Source organism: Pieris brassicae, chromosome 2 (assembly GCF_905147105.1).
Source record: "Pieris brassicae chromosome 2, ilPieBrab1.1, whole genome shotgun sequence".
Classification (NCBI taxonomy): Eukaryota; Metazoa; Arthropoda; class Insecta; order Lepidoptera; family Pieridae; genus Pieris; species Pieris brassicae.
In genome coordinates, this window is record NC_059666.1 from 8,976,499 (window position 1) to 8,994,918 (window position 18,420).

The 18,420-nt window shown below is 34.0% G+C and overlaps 2 protein-coding genes across 2 annotated transcripts in view; one reads left to right on the plus strand and one right to left on the minus strand.

Annotated features, from left to right (window-relative positions):
• The window catches only part of LOC123720218 (T-box transcription factor mls-1), a 31,631-nt gene extending 22,111 nt beyond the window's left edge, over positions 1 to 9,520 (plus strand). The window contains exons 4-5 of the mRNA XM_045676757.1: positions 5,340 to 5,480; positions 8,999 to 9,520. Coding sequence (XP_045532713.1) covers positions 5,340 to 5,480; positions 8,999 to 9,463 — 606 coding nt within the window. The 3' untranslated portion in view covers positions 9,464 to 9,520. The remainder of the gene's footprint in view (positions 1 to 5,339; positions 5,481 to 8,998) is intronic.
• A 2,387-nt stretch (positions 9,521 to 11,907) lies between these two features.
• LOC123720586 (ankyrin repeat and MYND domain-containing protein 2) lies at positions 11,908 to 14,265 on the minus strand. Its single transcript, XM_045677262.1, has 2 exons — positions 13,951 to 14,265; positions 11,908 to 13,868 (listed from the first exon to the last, which is right to left on the minus strand). The coding sequence occupies exons 1-2, from the start codon at positions 14,149 to 14,151 to the stop codon at positions 12,891 to 12,893; spliced, it is 1,179 nt and encodes a 392-aa protein (XP_045533218.1). The 5' UTR covers positions 14,152 to 14,265; the 3' UTR covers positions 11,908 to 12,890.
• Positions 14,266 to 18,420: the final 4,155 nt, after the last annotated feature.

Sequence of the window (18,420 nt, forward strand, 5' to 3'; positions counted from 1 at the left end):
TTTCTACAAAACAAAATAAAAACAATATCTTATTTTATCATTACCCTCATATTAATAAAGTCAATCAGTTTCTCATCTACTGTCTCTTTTCATCACAGCGTCATTTCGTCATTTGACAAAAAGAGTCATGTGAATAAGGGGGAAAAATGTTTAATGACAACAGTACAAAACAATTTAACTAAATTGCATTTAATAATTTATTACGATGAATGATTAAGGCCTGTCAAATACTAAAAATAAAAAAAATATTTAAAAGATGGTGATCTTACATTGCCAACCCTTTTACAAAAAAAATTAAGGGATGTTTGTTCAACACATTAAACATTATCGCTACAAACATCGACGACCCATGTCAATCCAGGTGAAATTACATGTTTTACACGAATCTTATCTTAATCTTGTTGCGGTAATTTACATTAATTTTTGTGTTTTATACAAGAAACAGGTTTGATTTAAGTTCCTATATACATATATTATTGCCTAAATTATTATAATATTATAGTATTGACTAAATAATTATTGTATTATATTATTACCTAAGTTATTATCATAGTCCTAAAAGTAGGATATTAGTAGTAACTGTGTTTACCCTAAATTAAAAGATTTTTACAATATTTATGATAAGTAGGTAAGTGTATAATCGATACTGTGGATTCCGAGTTTTATCTAAATTCTATATAATTTACACTTAAAAAACCACCTTACTCCACCAGAATAACATTTAATGATACAAATAGTGTCACCTACCATCTTCAAGTTTGTCGCAATATATTTGCGATCTAAACAGGTAAGCAATAGGTGGAATTATATATAAAGAAGCCTGTTCTGTTATGTACCGTGTCTCCAACATAGATAATTAAAAACTTGAAAATATTTCATTAAATTCTATACCCGATTGAATATTTTAAATATTACAAATTTCTAAATACTAATATGCTCACTTATCAGATACTTCAATCGATTTTGATTGAACGTATGTCGGTTTGATGGAGGAGAACAAAAACGTGAAGAAACGTTATTATGCCGGTTCAATATCATTCCCATAGTTTGTCAAAATTGAAATGTATCTCACGATTGTATACATGACATTCTCTCTCTCTCTTCTCTATTTTATAATTCACTAGCCGTCTGTTCCATCGCGCGGCTGGATTTTTCTTAATGTTTTCTTCATACTGAGTAGTTTTTATTCATTTCTGCAATACAAATCTTTCGTAATTAGTATAATAGTTATATACTGAGCTACATTTTTCGAGTCTCTCTCTACTCGCCAACATGGCGAAGCTATGTCTAATATGAAAACACTTTTTTATCGGATTGAAGCTATTAATTATAAAAAGTTTTCTTTAAATGTGTAAAAGCTATGTTAACAAAAGACAATACTATATATCTAATAAGATTTGTTTCCAATGAAGCAATAATGATATATATTCAGGTTTTAAAAACATGAACAGTAAGACCGACGCAGATGTCTCGTAAGTTTACAGGACTACTTGATTAATTATTAAGATATAAGTATTTATATATTCAAATAAAATATTATAATGTTTCGTTTTATATCATAATCATAGTTAACTTATTATTTAATTTCATTCTATATTTGGTCATTAATTGTTTTATATGTCTTCGCGCAAAATGCACCCGGAACGCCTTTTAAAATAAAAAAACTGTCTTCGCACTATGAAACAGGAAAATATTAAATAATTACTTAATTACGCGCTATATAAGTTATTACCAGTTAATTCAATTATATATTTCCTCAGTAGTGTCCTTATAAAGTTTTATTTAATTGTAGACATAAGCGCGGTATTTATCTTCCGTTTTGTTGTGGATCAAAACGTTGATACAAATAGTTTTTTAATCGTAAATTAAATTCCGTTAACGACATACGTTAATTTTGATAAATTACTTGAACTTCACTGCAATATTATTTTGTGGAAAACCAAAGGTCTTTTATCTAACATTATCTAAAATATTTACTACCCAAAATAGAGATGAAAAACGATGTAACTATAAATTTGTTATTTAGTCATTACTCGCCTAATTCAGTTAGGTTCTTAACCACGCTTTTTTTAATTAATAATCCCACTACCAAATATAATTCTTTGACACTAAACAGTATATTTGAATAACATAGTTTTTTAAATGATCTCAAATAAAATATTATTATCTAAATTTATTTTAGAATAAACTGGACGAATATTTTAGCATCTAACATCTAATGATAATATTTAAATCTTAACTAAATGGCTAATGTAAGCGATACCCCAAAGTGTTAGATACCAAATTTCTATGTTAATAAGTGCCAAACGAACTCACCATAAGAAATAATCATATTTCTAAGAAACCAACAAAGCATATCCCAAATAATTCACACATATAAACGCTGATAAATCTCATCGCTTTCAATTAAGTACAAAACAAAAAGCGAGCGGTATCCGGGACCACAACCGATGTTTAATCTGCGATAACGTTTATTTCGGCTTTCTTTATTAGGAATAATTGCGTTAACTGCTATAATTAAATTAATTAGACCCGCAAAAAGAAATGATTAATGTTCTGTACATGACACTATACATGTTAGTTTTTGGAGTGTCACACGTATGTTATCTCCATCGCTACTCGGAAGATGTTTAAATGAATGTGCAGGGCTTTCGACGGTGATGGCAGAATTTCTTTGAAACATATACTAAATTTTAATTGATTTTCCGTTCAATGCTTGAATGTATTGCGAGTATTGGAGTATATTTTATTCTCTTAATCGATTAGTCTTACAAAAACTCGGCGGTTAATCCACCAAACTATGGTGAACATCAAGTACGCTACTTCACAGTAAATGAATTTTATTAAGTAAGATTATTTTTATTGTTTAGCATCATTTATTACTTTTGAAAATTAACATTTAAAGCTTTTATGGTATACTGATGGGTATTATTTATTTAAAATGAAATTATTTAAAACAACGGAATGCAAAGAACTCGCTTACATTATACTATGAACTATTGTTAACTTTTTTGTTCAGTAAATTTACCGAATAGCCGTGTTGGTATGATATGGTTTCATTAAATGCCAATAAAAAATTCCATACTAACTTTTGCAGCGCTGTTTATTGCCGTAAAAGGAGGAACGTACATCTGCCTAGTTTCAGACTAAACGGTTCGTCATAACGGGCTGGAGTTGCTCACGTTATTGCCATATAAGCGTAATTTTCAATTAACACTATCGTATGAAATGGTCTTATAACTTGTGTGTAGCCATATAAGGGTCAGTAAAAAGTCCCAATATAATTAGTATGTGATAAACTTTCCGCTACAACATATGTTTTGTACCCTCTTGTTTATGTTATTGCACATCTTCTAGGAAGTATTATAAAGTAATTGAGTATTTAATTATAGTACTATAATTAAATACTCACTATACTAAGAGTATTTATATTTTATACGCGAAAACGCTTACAAACTTTAATTATAAACACGACTTCAGGTGGGGTGATTTTTTTCAATTGTCACGGTTTTACGCAACGAAATATTATGTACCAATGGATTCGAAATTATATCCGTCGATGACGGAGGATATCAGTTCTAACTTAATATATATAGTTATAAAAACACGTACAAGAACGACTAATACAGTAGTTTCTACAATATTATCATTATTATATTTCAAAGAGACAGTAGTTAAAAATGAGAAAGCATAAAAAGTGAAAAATATAAACCAGAACCCTTTTCCGCATGGAGTGGTTTCGGCGCCCACGCAGGTAGCTTTTTTCAAGCACCAGATAAAAGCGCGTCTGTCGCCAATGTTTTTTAAGACTATTAAAAAAAATATATAATGTATTGTGGAATGCTCTAATCAATTAATCATGGTACATACGTATAATTTGTATAATAAAAATTATTACAAAGAAAATTGAAACTAATTCAAAAAGTTTGGTCTCTGTGGCAGTGTACCTTTAAAGCTGGCAGCATTTTCTCGCTGTATGGCGATAATTATTCGTTGAGCGAGAAGAGCACCAGCTCCGGCGTCACTGGTAGTACCTAGGCGCCAACTTAAATCTTAGATAAGCGCTTGTGCAATTGAATCCCTCGGTCCAAGAGTCTCTACTCCAAAGGGAACAAAAACAAAGTTGGAGGAAAGACTCTTGTATTTGCCATTTATTATTTTCTGCCTGATCAGCGGCCGTTCCAGCTTTTTTTCCGTCCAAAGGAGGTAAAACGGGGCAAACGTGTCCACACAAGTAGCATCCCATACTAAAGCATTTTCGTTGCCATCGTCTCTTGCGATGCCTGTTGGCTCCAAAATAGCTGGAATATTGACGGAGGCAAGAGAGCGGCGTATAATGTCGTTGAGCGCGGCGTTGCGAGAAAAACGACCTGCACTCTTTGGCAATGTAGGCCATGGTGTCCAAGGCTACTTACTTCAAAGCCACAGGGATACTTATGGGGAACTACATGTGGGCACTCCTATGCGGAAGCTGATGGCAGAGGATTGCTTCGTTATTTTTGGATTTTTATTGCCAGACAAAAATATTGAATAATAAAAAACTCATAGAGAAACAACTTAGATTATAATAAGGTTTAAGTACGCAATTTCTATTAATATTCACTAATAATTATTGATATACAAGTTTTTCTCGTTAATTTGTTGCATGTAAAAGATAATCCGTAGGAACTCGTCTTTTTAAAGAAAACTGTTCCGGGTATTGATAAAAATATTTATATTATATGTAGATATTATAAATTTGTTATTTTATTAATTATATAATGTCGCTATATATACATTCCTCTTTATACACTGGCTTTCGAGTGGCTTCCGTAAGACTCAGTTGGTTTTGGTGGAAGTGTAATCATTCCCGGCGGAAAAGGGTTAGAAAATGGTTAACTCCTAGAAGTTACAACTATATACTTTAATTGATACCCAACTGTTAGGACTTATACCTGTAGCCTTCATCATCGGACATCAAGGCAGGATACAAAATACCATCCGTATCACCTCGGCATCCGTCGTTCCATAACTGAGCGTTTCTCAAAGTAGTATTTGCCGCGCACCGCCACTATATGGAACCAGCTACTCACTGAAGTATTCCCGAAACAATATTACTTAGGGTCCTTCAATAAAAGAGGGTACTTATTCTTAACAGGCCGGCACTGGCGAGCCTTCTGACAATGTGTCCATGGGCGGCGGTATCACTTAATATCAGATGAGCCTCCTGCCCGCTTGCCTCCTATTACATAAAACTGTATAATATAATCCTATATCCTTAAAATAATGATGCTATGTATAATAAGTGTGCTAATGCTATGTGAATAATACTATTTTTACTAACTATAATATTCTTACAGATGGTTCTAACATCGATGCATAAGTACCGACCGAGGGTGCTAGTGGTGCGGGCTCGGGATGCCGCAGCCCTGGCCTGGGGAGCACCTCATGCCTCCTTTTCGTTCCCTGAGACTGAATTCATTGCTGTTACAGCTTATCAGGTAATTTATTAACTATTTGGTAAATACGTATGATTTACTTAAGGAAAATTAACGTACCTATTAATAGAAATATACAAACGGTTAAAGGTTCGATGAATAAAAGGCCTGAAACACAAACGCACAAACTTGTGTAATTATATTAAAAAACTATCTAAACTACATTAGCCAAGTTACTTACGTTTAACGGACGAAGTTAGTAATACAGAAATACATTGCTGACTTGGAAATGTAGTAACGGTATAGTTGATACAAAAAGCACAACCAACTCAGGGTTGATTAAATATTTTAAAATGCAGTTGTCTAAAATTACGTTATGTGATATCTAGAAAATCGGGAAAGACCTTATAGTGTTGTATTATCGATACAATCTTACTTCTTCCCAGAAACCGTAGTACGTTTCTGGGAATACAATTCGCACATGACGCACAGATTTTTTCAACAAGGCGCCGCTACGAAACTAGCAAAAAAATTGTGACGCCGTCGAATGGTCAACAGAAACAAAAGGGAACTAATTTAAAATCTCAAATCTCTCGGTATGTTTGTTCATGAAATATTGGCCGTGTTATCAGATAACGAATGGGTAGGACACAGTACAGTTTCAACGGAGATTCTAATAATGACCATTTTTTGTCTGTCTCAAAGTGTGAATAATACGTGATTATGAATCATAAAATAACTGAATTCTATTCAAAAATATATCTGTTTGGTTTTATAGAAACAATAAAGTATTATGTCTCTTTCTCTAAATGTAAAATAACTTACGAGCTACCCAATCATAAATATACATAGCAAGCGTAATTTATTTATAGTATAATTTAACACACTTTAACACTGAATGTATAAACTACGATACACATTATTTATTAGTTGCTAGAAATGTTTATAACACTAAGACTAGCTATTTCTTTTGCATTTTTTGTTTTCTTGTCTAAACAATAATTGTACTTAATTGTTAATAAATATGTAGATTTGTACTTGGCAAATAGTTGTAGCTCTTTCCGTCGCCATAAGGCGCCCCGCTGTTTGTTTTCTTACCCCACGTTCATGCATTTGGCGCTCAGCACAGCGTGTCCTATTCTTGCATAATACATCGTTCAGTAATTAGGTCGAGTCGGCGTCTTTACTCCCGCGGCGTATTTAATGTTGACTGCATCGAGGCGCGAAGGGCCTCTCGCCATTTATAATTACAATTACAGCCGGCAGCTTTGTGGGATAATCCCGGAATTGTCCAAGTAACGGGACGCCCGTCTGGACAATGGTCGGCAGTGTATCATTGCGCATTATAACGCATAAGTGGACACTACGACTGTTATATTGTTAGGAATTACCGTCGAATTAGAAAACGCCCTTTGTGATCACCGGCAAGCTATTCGACAGCGTAACTAGGTGGCAGACTGTATTGTCACACAGTGGGATAATACTATACATACTACTTTGGCAAAATTCTTATTAACTAGGAAAATTCGTATGACGTATAGAAAGAAAAACTTAAAGAGCGTACCTATTATTATGCTGGCAATGCATCCGCAAGCCCTTTGGCATTGAAAGTGGCCATGGGCGGCGGTATCAATTAGTATCAGGTGAGCCTCCTGCTTGCTTGTCCCCTGTTCTATAAAAGAACATCGCTCAATTGAATACATGATATAGTGATAAACCTCCCGATACAACTAATGAACTGAAGGTTGAACTTGATACTTTAAGCGTCACTGGAAGACTTATTTTCCAAATATGTCTTCCAGTGAACAACAACATATAATTCCATAGCAGTTTGTTAATCATATAATTCCACCGTTTGCACCCGATAACTAAACTAAATTTGCTCAGACCCAGAATTGCTTGCTCAGAATTATACAGTTAAAAAAACTGGCGACAGTCGCAAATATGAAATATTCAGCAAAAAGCTAGTCGCGTGACGTCACGGGCGACAGGGCGGGCCCAGGGCGGCGCCTGGGCTCTTGCGGTACTTCAGTTATCCGTCCGACTTGAGAAGTGCACGAGAGCTAATAACAGGCTTTTAGCACACTCCGTTATCTGCTGGCCGTGTTATCTGGTAGTGCGATGAGCAAGCGCACCCGCCGGCGCCGCCTTATCGACGCATGTAAACAATCATTTACGAATGACTCCACGTCAGGACACTGTTTGCGGTCAAGATTTGGCTGGGATAACGCGAAGTACCAAAATTTACAACATATAAAAATTCTTGATTAGAGTAAGATTAGATGTGAACAGAAATATTTAACGCATATTTATTTAAGTAAATATATTTTAAGAGGAACATTTAGTTTTGGATCACTGATTACAGTTGATATTAATTCACGAAGCGTAGACAAACTTTCTAAATGGTTTGTTAAGGGAAACGTCACATCATATATTTAAAAGGGATGATGTAGCAATCAAAACCATGTGACAAACAGAAGCCATATCGGATTTCGTTCTGCACTAGCTTTGCGTTTTGGCGCCGCGACGTTCGAGCTAAATAACGCAACGGGCGGGCAGCTAAGGCGACACGCCATACCATGCTAATTGGCCTGTCGCCAACCACACATGCGCAACAATTATCCCTTACAAGCTATTAGTAACATGTATGCGGAAACGGATGTTTAAATTGCCATCGCGAGATAAGATACACCCACGTAGAAGCCTCAACTTGAGAAGATTAACCAAGACCAAATGAACGAAAAAATATTTCTGTTATTGTTTAAATTATTATAATATAATAGATTTAACACATGTATAAATATACAGTCAAAACTAAAAAATGTTACATTTGTCCTAAATTTATAAAGTATTTTAAAATAAAAACTGAATAAATAGGACTTAATATTAATTAATTTACTGTTCGAAATGACTCTGGTTCAATTAGAAACTGTAATGCAATATAATTGCGGATAATTTCCTCTATTTCATAATTGTAATTAGTCGAAACAAAAAATACAACTAATCAAGTCAGTTATAACTCATTACTAATTCTTGACATTAAATTTCCGTTACTAAAAAGTTAAATGTTTGGCATCGTATTTCACGAATTTAACTGCGATATTTTAAGATTTTAAAAGCGTCTAGACAGGTGTAATTAACAAAAATCTTATATCGCGTAAATTTTCTATGAATGCGATTTACTAAAATACCATAACATTTTATCGAAATAAGTGTTGCCTTTTGTCTATTAGCGCTAAAGTGAAATATGTTTTTGTGAAAATAAAAGAAACATAATAAAACTGATGTTTGTTATAGGCACATTTTAATTTTATTAAATAAATCATATTAGCATAGTATAACGATGACGTATCTCTACGACGTAAAATAAATTTAAAATATGTAATTTAATTATTCAATTAACAGAGAGCGTATACAAAATTTTCTGACAGATATCTACATATTAAATATTGTCGTCATAAAATTAAATTCCTGTTTCTCTACTTAATTTATTAATACTGTTAAAAGCGACAGTTACAGTATACATAGACATATTAGATAATCTGCTAGTAATGTAACTAATAATATTTTTTTGTTCACAGAACGATCGCATAACAAAATTGAAGATTGACAACAACCCGTTCGCAAAAGGATTCCGCGCGTGTGGCCAATCAAAATGCAAGAGGAAAACCACAGATCCAGACACCGGCTCTGAACCAAATGAGTCTCCCGAGCCAAAACGACCTTGTTCGGACGCCGCATCATCGTGCTCTGAAGAGGGAAGCCTTAGATCTACGTCACCTCGATCACCTCCTCTCATCGACTCTCCCGCGCCTTTGATACGTCAAACACCAGACTTATCACCGCCATTCTACCCCGAATTACCATACATGCCCCTCCATATGCCTGTACCTCTTGGCATGTGGCCAAATGGACCGACTAACCCATTCCTGCCATCGTGGAATCCCCCTCAAGCACCAGTTCCTAGGATACCATCACCACCAGAACCAGCCCCATGTCGACGAGTGAAGAGCTTCACAATTAGTGCTTTGCTCGGCGAAGGCTGAATCTGAAGTTCAAATAACGGGAATTACAAGCAATTTTTAATCAGCTGTGACTGACAATTCTGTAAACGTATATAAAGTATGAATAATATTGGCTTACTGTCTAGTATTAATATCATAAGTAAGTTCTTTTGTGTTTCTGAAATTAAGTGTAATTTGTTATTTATTTGACAGGCCATAATGTACGAATATCTTTAAACTACTTTTACATATTGACGAAAAATAGCAAAATATAGGTTAATTCTAGAGATTAGTTCGTAGTGAAGATAACCCTGTAAAAATACTTAAGCATAATGTATAGTTACACAATTAGTTACTTATAAAAGTCTACCTCGTAGTTCGAAATCATGTAATAATGGTTTTGTGATAGTTGTGCCTTAATTATGTAAAAATATTACTTTATACTAGAATTTTAGTTTACACTGAAATCTCACTGTTAGACTTAGAACAAATGTATGTATCACATAAATATAAATAATGTACATATATCTTACGAGCTATTTAAATTACCGTTAATAAATATGATTATACAGATAAGTTTTTTTATTAAACATTGAATTGTCAGCTAATTTGTCTCATGCAAAATTTTAAAAATATAACAGTATTACATGTTTTGTTGTGATTAATAAATAGGTACCGTCTAAATAATCTTTGGATCTGGTATAAATTTGAATGGTTTATACTGCCTCTTACTGAGACAAGATTCAAGGTAACCTATCTGTAATAATCTGTCGCCTGAAAGTACTTGTCGCTGCTTAACTAAATGCTGATTCATATACTTCAGAAAACCGATGTTGATCACTAATAATTGGCTACATCTGGCAGTATTAGGGTCTTACTTCTGAACGTAGAGGAAACCGGGGCTGATTGTGACATGTTTTTTTTTTATAAAGGGATACATTTTTTATGGTATATAATACCTACATTAGTATTTAAATGAAACATATTTTTTCATATTAGATTAGACATAAATGGAGGAGTTCTGAGAAAAACTCTGCACCAGGCGCTGGTTGGTTCACTAACTGAGGCATAACGTAACAAACAAAAAAGTTTTTATTAGGAAAATTATCTAGCCACTTGAGTCCTCAGCACCAGTAGCGATTCTATCTATTGATTATCTATTTATTCAAATATCTAGGCTATATGGCTCTGCTCATTTGTGCAGCTTCAGTCGAACGTATATCAACCATAGGTTGAACCAAAAAGGACGCTTTGGGGTTCTGGTATGGAATGGTATGAGATAACTCATTCATTATATTCCAGGTTGCACACAAATATTACAAAAATCGAAAATCTTACAAACCACAGGTTATGTCTGCGACAACTTCTTGCTATTTTAACAAAAAATCTGGAGCTTTTGGAGCTCTAGCTCTCGCCTATGAGCTGATAATAGCAGCGTATTTTTTTTCCTTTCTACCGTCACTGTAGCACTATTTGTTTCGCTACAAATGTATTTGTAATGACCAGGTCTCCGAGCTCTGGTCTCGCCTAAGAGTCTGCTAAGTCTTGCTAAGAATACCGGCACTATTTCCAATAATTAAATTAACAATCAAATCCAATTTCCATATAGTACTTTCAATATGAAACAATCACGAATTTACGAGGACGGAAACTCAACATTGTAAACGGAATCGCTGTTGATTTCACAGGGCATGACTATACCTTACAGCGTTTATTTTCTTAGGTAATTACCGTACTTAAATAAAAATGTTTAATTATTAGATTTTCAACTACTGCTTTGAATAAGAATATCAAATTATATCTGATCCATGAGATAACATGTGGTAACAATTTTTTTGTATTACTATTAGCAGAGACAGGTAGACAATCCCCAAGAGGTCATCAGTTAGTATCAAATGTAATATTATTTGAATTGGATTATATTAATGACTAGATGAACTCAGTGAACTTCGTATCACTTGTATATATTTACATATATATCTGTAAAATATGGTCTGAAATGTAAATATTTTACAACCAAGTGACGATCTTTTATTTCTACAAACAAGACATCAAATGTTTTAATCTAGAATCGAATTATGTTGGAAAATTAAATTATTTGTTTGTGTTTCTTTTTATTATATCTTAATTTTTATAGTTTAAACCTTCTCTGAACTACCACAAATAATTCAAGATCAAAATGAGCCACATCGGTCCACCTATTGTCAAATTATTTTATATAAATTAATAAATGTATACATAAATCTATTATTTATTATGGCTTCCAAGAATGTGCTAAATGTCAATTTAAACATGTTTTTCATTTGTTTAGTAATTACTCGAATACATAAAATCTTATCGAGATAATCCTTTTTGATTTAAATCAGGTATTGGTATGGATTATAGGGAAACGTTCATCAAAATCGATTCAGTACTTTTATGAGACCATTATTATTTATAAAAATTCATATTTCACTGTAGCGTATAAAATATTGAAAAATCGAGTATGACTATCGGTAAATAATTATTTATTTCTGAATCAAAAGATAATAGAGGTCTTGAAAATAATATAAATTTTTTAACAATATTAGAAGCGCCATCTAGTGAGGAAATTATAAAATATACATGCAATGTTTCGCATAAACGTAGTGTAGACTACGCTTCACAGGTGGCGTTTATCACAATTTATATAATAAAAATATATAACACATTTCAGTTGTGCATAATTTAGAATAAAATAAAAAGATTTTTATACAGATTTAATAATGGAAATTGTCACAATAGCCACATTTGAATGTACATCAAAAATTCATACAGCTTAATCAAATGAACTGCAAAATAGAGGTAGTTTGTTCGATTTGTCAAATCCATGAAATGGGTTGTTTTAGAACTTGAGAATTTCTAATGGAAAATATAAACACTTTTAAGGTAAATAAACTTTTGAAGATACGGTATGATTCAGAGTTAAGTCATAGTTTCAGCTAAATCTTTAGTCAGTTTTAGCTTTAGTCTTGACTCAGAATCTTACTCTAAAAATCAACAACTAAATATACACAATACAAGTTGTGAAGTAAAACAAGATTGCAAGTGTAACATCTAAATGATTTCATAAACATAAAATTATTAACAAAATATTTGTTTTTCGTTGAGTCATTCTTTCAATGTTTTGTTGAATTCAGTACATGTATTTGATTCACATAATATTATGTTTACATACTATGTAGAATACAATGAGTGATACATATGGTTATGATACAAGGCTACAGGAAAATCATCCCATTGCCCATAGCCTTGAGCACAAATTGTATTTTTCCAATTACTATTCTTTAGGTATTCTTCACTTTTAAGGCAGATAAATGTTTTTTGTTACAAATGAAAGTGTACCCTACTACATACATATTATTTTCACAAAACATTTGAAAAATTATACAGATATTTGAATGACTTACTCAAGAACTTGTCTTAATTATCTAGTATAAATATTCTTTAACTATCCAGCTACAAGGTTTTGTAATTCAGCAGTTAACTCTGAAGGGTCTATATTCACTTTAGCATTAGGTGCTTGCACATTAGATTCTCTATTGCACGCTTTTTTATGCACAAACCAATGCAAACGCTGGCATTCTCTATCACAATATTGCACTGTTTTGCATTTGGAACATTTTTTTGCTGGCGTTTCTTCACCACAAGTACTACAATAAGGAACAGTGTCAATAAATCCTCGCTGGCCGTTGATAGTACAATTAATCACCGAAAAGGCAGGTGGTGGGGCTTTACTTGTCAAAGAAGTAACCATCTGATGAAATGTTGTACATTCTCTGTATGGAAACTCCCGAACACAATCTTTAAGGAATGCATCCATCAAATCTAATGAATATCCATCCTTTCCTGGTTTTAAGAGCTTTTTAGTAAAAATTTCTACTATATCATGCTTCTTTTCACTCTCGGAGATAGGTTTTTGTTTATCACGGATATTGCTAATTTCTCTTAAAATATAAGCAAGGTAGTGATATTTAAATGCCATCACTTCATTGGTTTCACTGCCCCTTGTCATTTCCTTTTTACAAAGCATCTCAAGGACCTTGCTTACTTTCTCAGCATTGTCTAACAGACATGAAGCATGTTGTAAGTTAAGAGCTAATCTAACTGGATGAATATTGACACCTAGAACAAATTTATGCAGAGGTTCAACTAGTAAAGCTGGTAGATAGGGTTCAGTTTGTTGACCTTGAGGAGTTGAAAAGTAAGATATTTCAGTACGAGGTATGAAGTTATTAATAGTTGCCACAGTATGATGGTTTCCTACAAAAGCCGCCATCTGAGCTGCCGTACGCCCAACAGAATTAGTAGAATTGGGTTTAGACCCCGCATCTAACAGGAGCTTACATACTTCTGAATTCCCAGATAACGCGCCAAAATGTAGAGCCGTATAATTGTACTCGTGGTTACCACAATTGACATCCGCACCCTGCAATTTATGGGGTTATTTTTTCAATACTATACTACAATTACAATAGCAAAATATGTATTGTTAAACGATTATTACTCACCCTATCGAGAAGCAATTGTACCATATCCTTGCACCCCTTATATGCAGCGTGCTGGAGTGCAGTCATACCATTTTCGTCTAGAAAATCGACATTGCCCTTGTGTTGAGCAAGTATATTCTTAAATTCCGTCAAATCTCCTTGTGCAATAACAGTGAATATTGTTTTTTCAGGAACGTTTGAATCGTCGTTTTTGTTGTCCATTTTAATTAATAACTTACGTTTAAACTACTGGAAAACTGGGATTTTTAACAAATTAATACAAGTTTCCAGACAAACCTCAATCACACATTCACGCACAGAATGGTTAAATGTGAACACAGAAAAGCAGAAATTAAACTATGTCGTTGGTTTTACTGTCAATTGTCAAAACGCATATATTATTACAGAGAAGTGATCTTTCTGAATCTGAATTTTTCATGGCTTAATCCAGTCCGCATTCATAAAAATTAAATATCCGTTAATCATAGTACAATCAAGATCTTGCTCAATCAAATATAATCAAGAGACAATGCTGAGAAATTATTCATCTAACCTTACAGTTTTTTTTTGGATTAATTGGTTGTGTCTATCAAGACTTAGGATTTGTCGCCTTTTAAGCGTATTTATTAGGTCTGGCATGGTTAGTTTCGTGGCAAGCTTATTAGGATGCATTTCTAGCCTTTTTCTGTATTTCATACTCCAGGTCGTGATCACTTCATCGACAGTCCTGATTTTGAACTGCTCATGAATCTCCGATGTTTTATAAACCACGGACAGTTGGATATTTGTTTCAAGATGTAATTTTGAACCCTCTGTATGATACTTATGTTAGTCACACGCCGAACCCCATAGTTGAATCCCGTATGTCCAAATTGGTTTCAAGAACATTTCGTAGATGAGTAGCTTATTATCTACTGACAGCTTGGAAGTTCTGCCAAGCAGCCAGTAGAGTCCTCTATATTTCAGGTTGATTTCTTCTCTCTTCTTCTGTATATATAGTTTCCATACGAGTCTCCTATCAAGGTGTATTCTCAATTATATTACACAGTTTCATTTAATTAAATTCAATTATTTTTTCGGGAGTTGTTGATTGCACAGAGTTACTGGCGGACCGTCTACTCCTCTTTTGTCCTTTAATTTTGAAATTTTTGCTAAGACTTTTTTCGGCGATGTAGGCCTAATCGGCAAATCGAGCTGGAAGTCTTGACTTAGGACCGACTGACTTGACTTGACTCCTTCATATATTCAGCAGTCAGCTTTATTACTTGTGTGTGTGAATACTTTTGCTAAGTGAACGGCGAAGGCGTCAGCTTTTTCTTGTCTTGAACTTGCCCAAGTGTTATTCTGCAACCGTAACGGCGGTTTGGGATATCGGCTTATTATAGTTCCTACAAGCTCGCCATAGAGAGTATTTAGTAGTATTTGTAGGAAACTAGATAACATTCCATAGTTTTGTCCCTTGCATTTTTTATGGCAAGTTTAAGATTCTTGACTGCTTTGTTAAAAGCTCTCTTATCTACTGTAAGCCTGCTAGTGTGCCATACTCTTCGCAGTCTTCTTTTGTTCAGAATCAGTTCTTTTATTTCAAACGATATCTTATTTTCCCGTGGCCTGGGATTCAAGTGCCCTGTAGAGTTATTAATCTAGAGCCCCAGTGCGAATGCTTCGCATTCCAGTTACCCCCAGCAATAAATTGTGCGTCACTTATTTTATGTTTTGGGGCAATAAATTGATGATAGATTAATGTCTCCATTTCTGTCACTGACTGCTACTGTAGCTTTAATTATCACTGCTATCCTGCCGTGAGCTCTACCGTCTGGATGATTTGTGGAATAGATCTTATATCTCAATCTCTCTCGTCTAGACTATGTGGACGGTATCGACCGATCAAGATTGACACTTCATCGATGTTGGGTGCCAAACTATTAATGTATGTAACATTAGCTAGTAGCTATTTTTAGTGCAGTCATTTTGTTAACATACAGACTAGTTCTGCAATGTGTTCAAGTAATGTACTCATTTGCTATAATACAATATCAATATTTTGGGATTGTTTTATAAACATTTGTTCTATGACTTTATAAGAGTCTGGTTGATGGATTGTATTATTTTGATGTACCTGAGATTTGGCTGTATCGGCATACGATTTGTGCTCATGTGCTTTTCTCTGCTCCTGCAGCGGTTCATTTTCCTCTTTATTTATTTATTTATACTTTGTTAATATACATAATTACAAACAAAATACAAACAAAAAGTAAGCAGGTTACATAACTTATTAAATAACAGGCGGCCTTATCGCTAACACGCGATTTCTTCCAAGCAACCCTCCCCTCTTTATTCTGATTTGCAGTTTCTTCCTTATGTTTTAAAGTTTTAAACTCAAATTGCTTATGTTTACGTGGTAAGTGATGCATGGTTTTCCGTGATAGGATTTCCTTATATACCTTACAGCCTTTATAATTTGCTGGGTGGGGTCCTAAACACAACGCACATTATTTATTTATTTTAAGCTTTAACTTATTTCCCGATTCACTAATATCTAGTTATCCTATGTGATAGTATACTATATATATATTTATTTGTAACAGTTAGTATGTATCAGTAACTCTCTCCGGTAAAGGCCTCCTCCAAGGCTTGCCGTCTTTCTATCTCGAGCTATTTGCATCCATTGAGGACCCGAGTTTTTTTTGATGTCATCATCCCATCGAGCGTCAGGTCTCCCTCTGTACCGTTTGCCTAGTGGGCATCTCCATGTAGTTACTACTTTCGTCCACCTGTGATCTGTAAGGCGTGCTACATGATCCTCCCACTTCCGCTTCAGTTTTTCGGCGAGGCTTAGAGCATCAATTGCTTTGGTCTCTGATCTTATTTTTATGTGTCTTATCTTGTCTACCTTTTTAATGTTTAGCATGCTCCTTTCCATGCCTCTTTGACATGTATATATATTGTTTTTTGTTTTATTTGTAAATTTACATAAGGCATGAGTCCATAACTCTCTTCTTAAGCATTATAGGCATATCACTCTTAAATATTTCTTTACAAATCCAATATTTATTCCACGTACTTCTAACACTTCTCTCTATTTCTTGATCATTTCTGCAATCCAATTTATTTACCCAAGTAGATTTAATTTGCAACATATTCTAACTCAATATAACTCAATTTTTAAAGTAGATCTTATGTAGTTGGTTATGGCTTTTGTTTTTGTTATATTTATTTGCAAACCTACTTATATACTAGCCTTGTATAAGGTTTCTATCATATTTTGTAGTTGCTTGCTTGTTTCTGATAGCAATACTAAGTCGTCTGCAAATCTTGGATGGTTTAATATAACCCACTTAAAGCAGATGTATTGCGATCCACTTTTGTGCATTCCGAAGTTTATTGCGGTCCAGCACACTTGACACAGCGATATGGTTTCATACAATAGTTTTTAGTATGTCCATATTGCTGACATCTTTGACATTGCACCACAGTGGACCTTTTTCTGGGTTCTTCAATAGTAACAGCTTGATGGTAAATAAATCTAATATCCCTAGAAGCTCCGTAGCATAGACGTTGAAGCAAATTTACAAAAAAGGTAGAAGTCGGTTTTTTGTCGGGACCAAATTTGACATTAATAATCTCGCCTACTACTATGTTGCCACTCTCTTCAATAGTTGCCATCCTCTTTGATAGCAGTAGAGGAGTAGTGTGGTGAAGATTTCTTATAACGATCCTGTAGCATTTTTGGTCTTTTCTATTAAAGGTGTGCCCTATTAATCCATGTTCTTGTATAACAGTAATTACCTTCTTGTATATGTCCAAGTTCACTGATAAAACTTTAAGTTGGTTTCTGCTAATAATCTTATAAGAGAAGTTAGATCTATCTGTTGCGGTTTCTAGGAGTTCAGTGACCTTATGAAAATCCTCAATTCCGTACAAGAATATAGGAGGAGGTTTATTAGTTTTCTTGTTTTTTGCATCTCTTGCTCTATATTCCTGCTGATCTATCGGAAATTCGCTAAAGCGATTTGTTGGTTTTATTAATTCGGGAGAAGGTGTGGAGGATAATTTTCTTTTTTTTGGTAACATGGGAACTCTTTGCCAGTCTGGTGGTTATAATATGTGGGAGTACTGGTTGGGTATTCATAAATCTGATTGCTGCATTTCAGCATCCAGCTCAAGGGAGCTTTCTTTAGTTTGGGTGTTTGGTATGTTGATCATAGGCATACTCTTTGCCTGGCCTTGGTAAATAATCCTGGCCTGCTGCACTAGTTTCTTCTTATTTTCATGATCATTCCTATCTTTGTGATATGAGATATAACTTCCATATTAAAGGCATTTTACAAAAATATCAGTGATGTGCAATAATATTGTTACGATTATCCCCTAGGGATCGGATAGAAAATGCCGTAGATTTATTCAAGGGTTTATTTCTTGAAAAATTAATGAGGAATTTATGGGCACAAATTAATCGCAGAGATGCACTAATTACACACACATAAACAA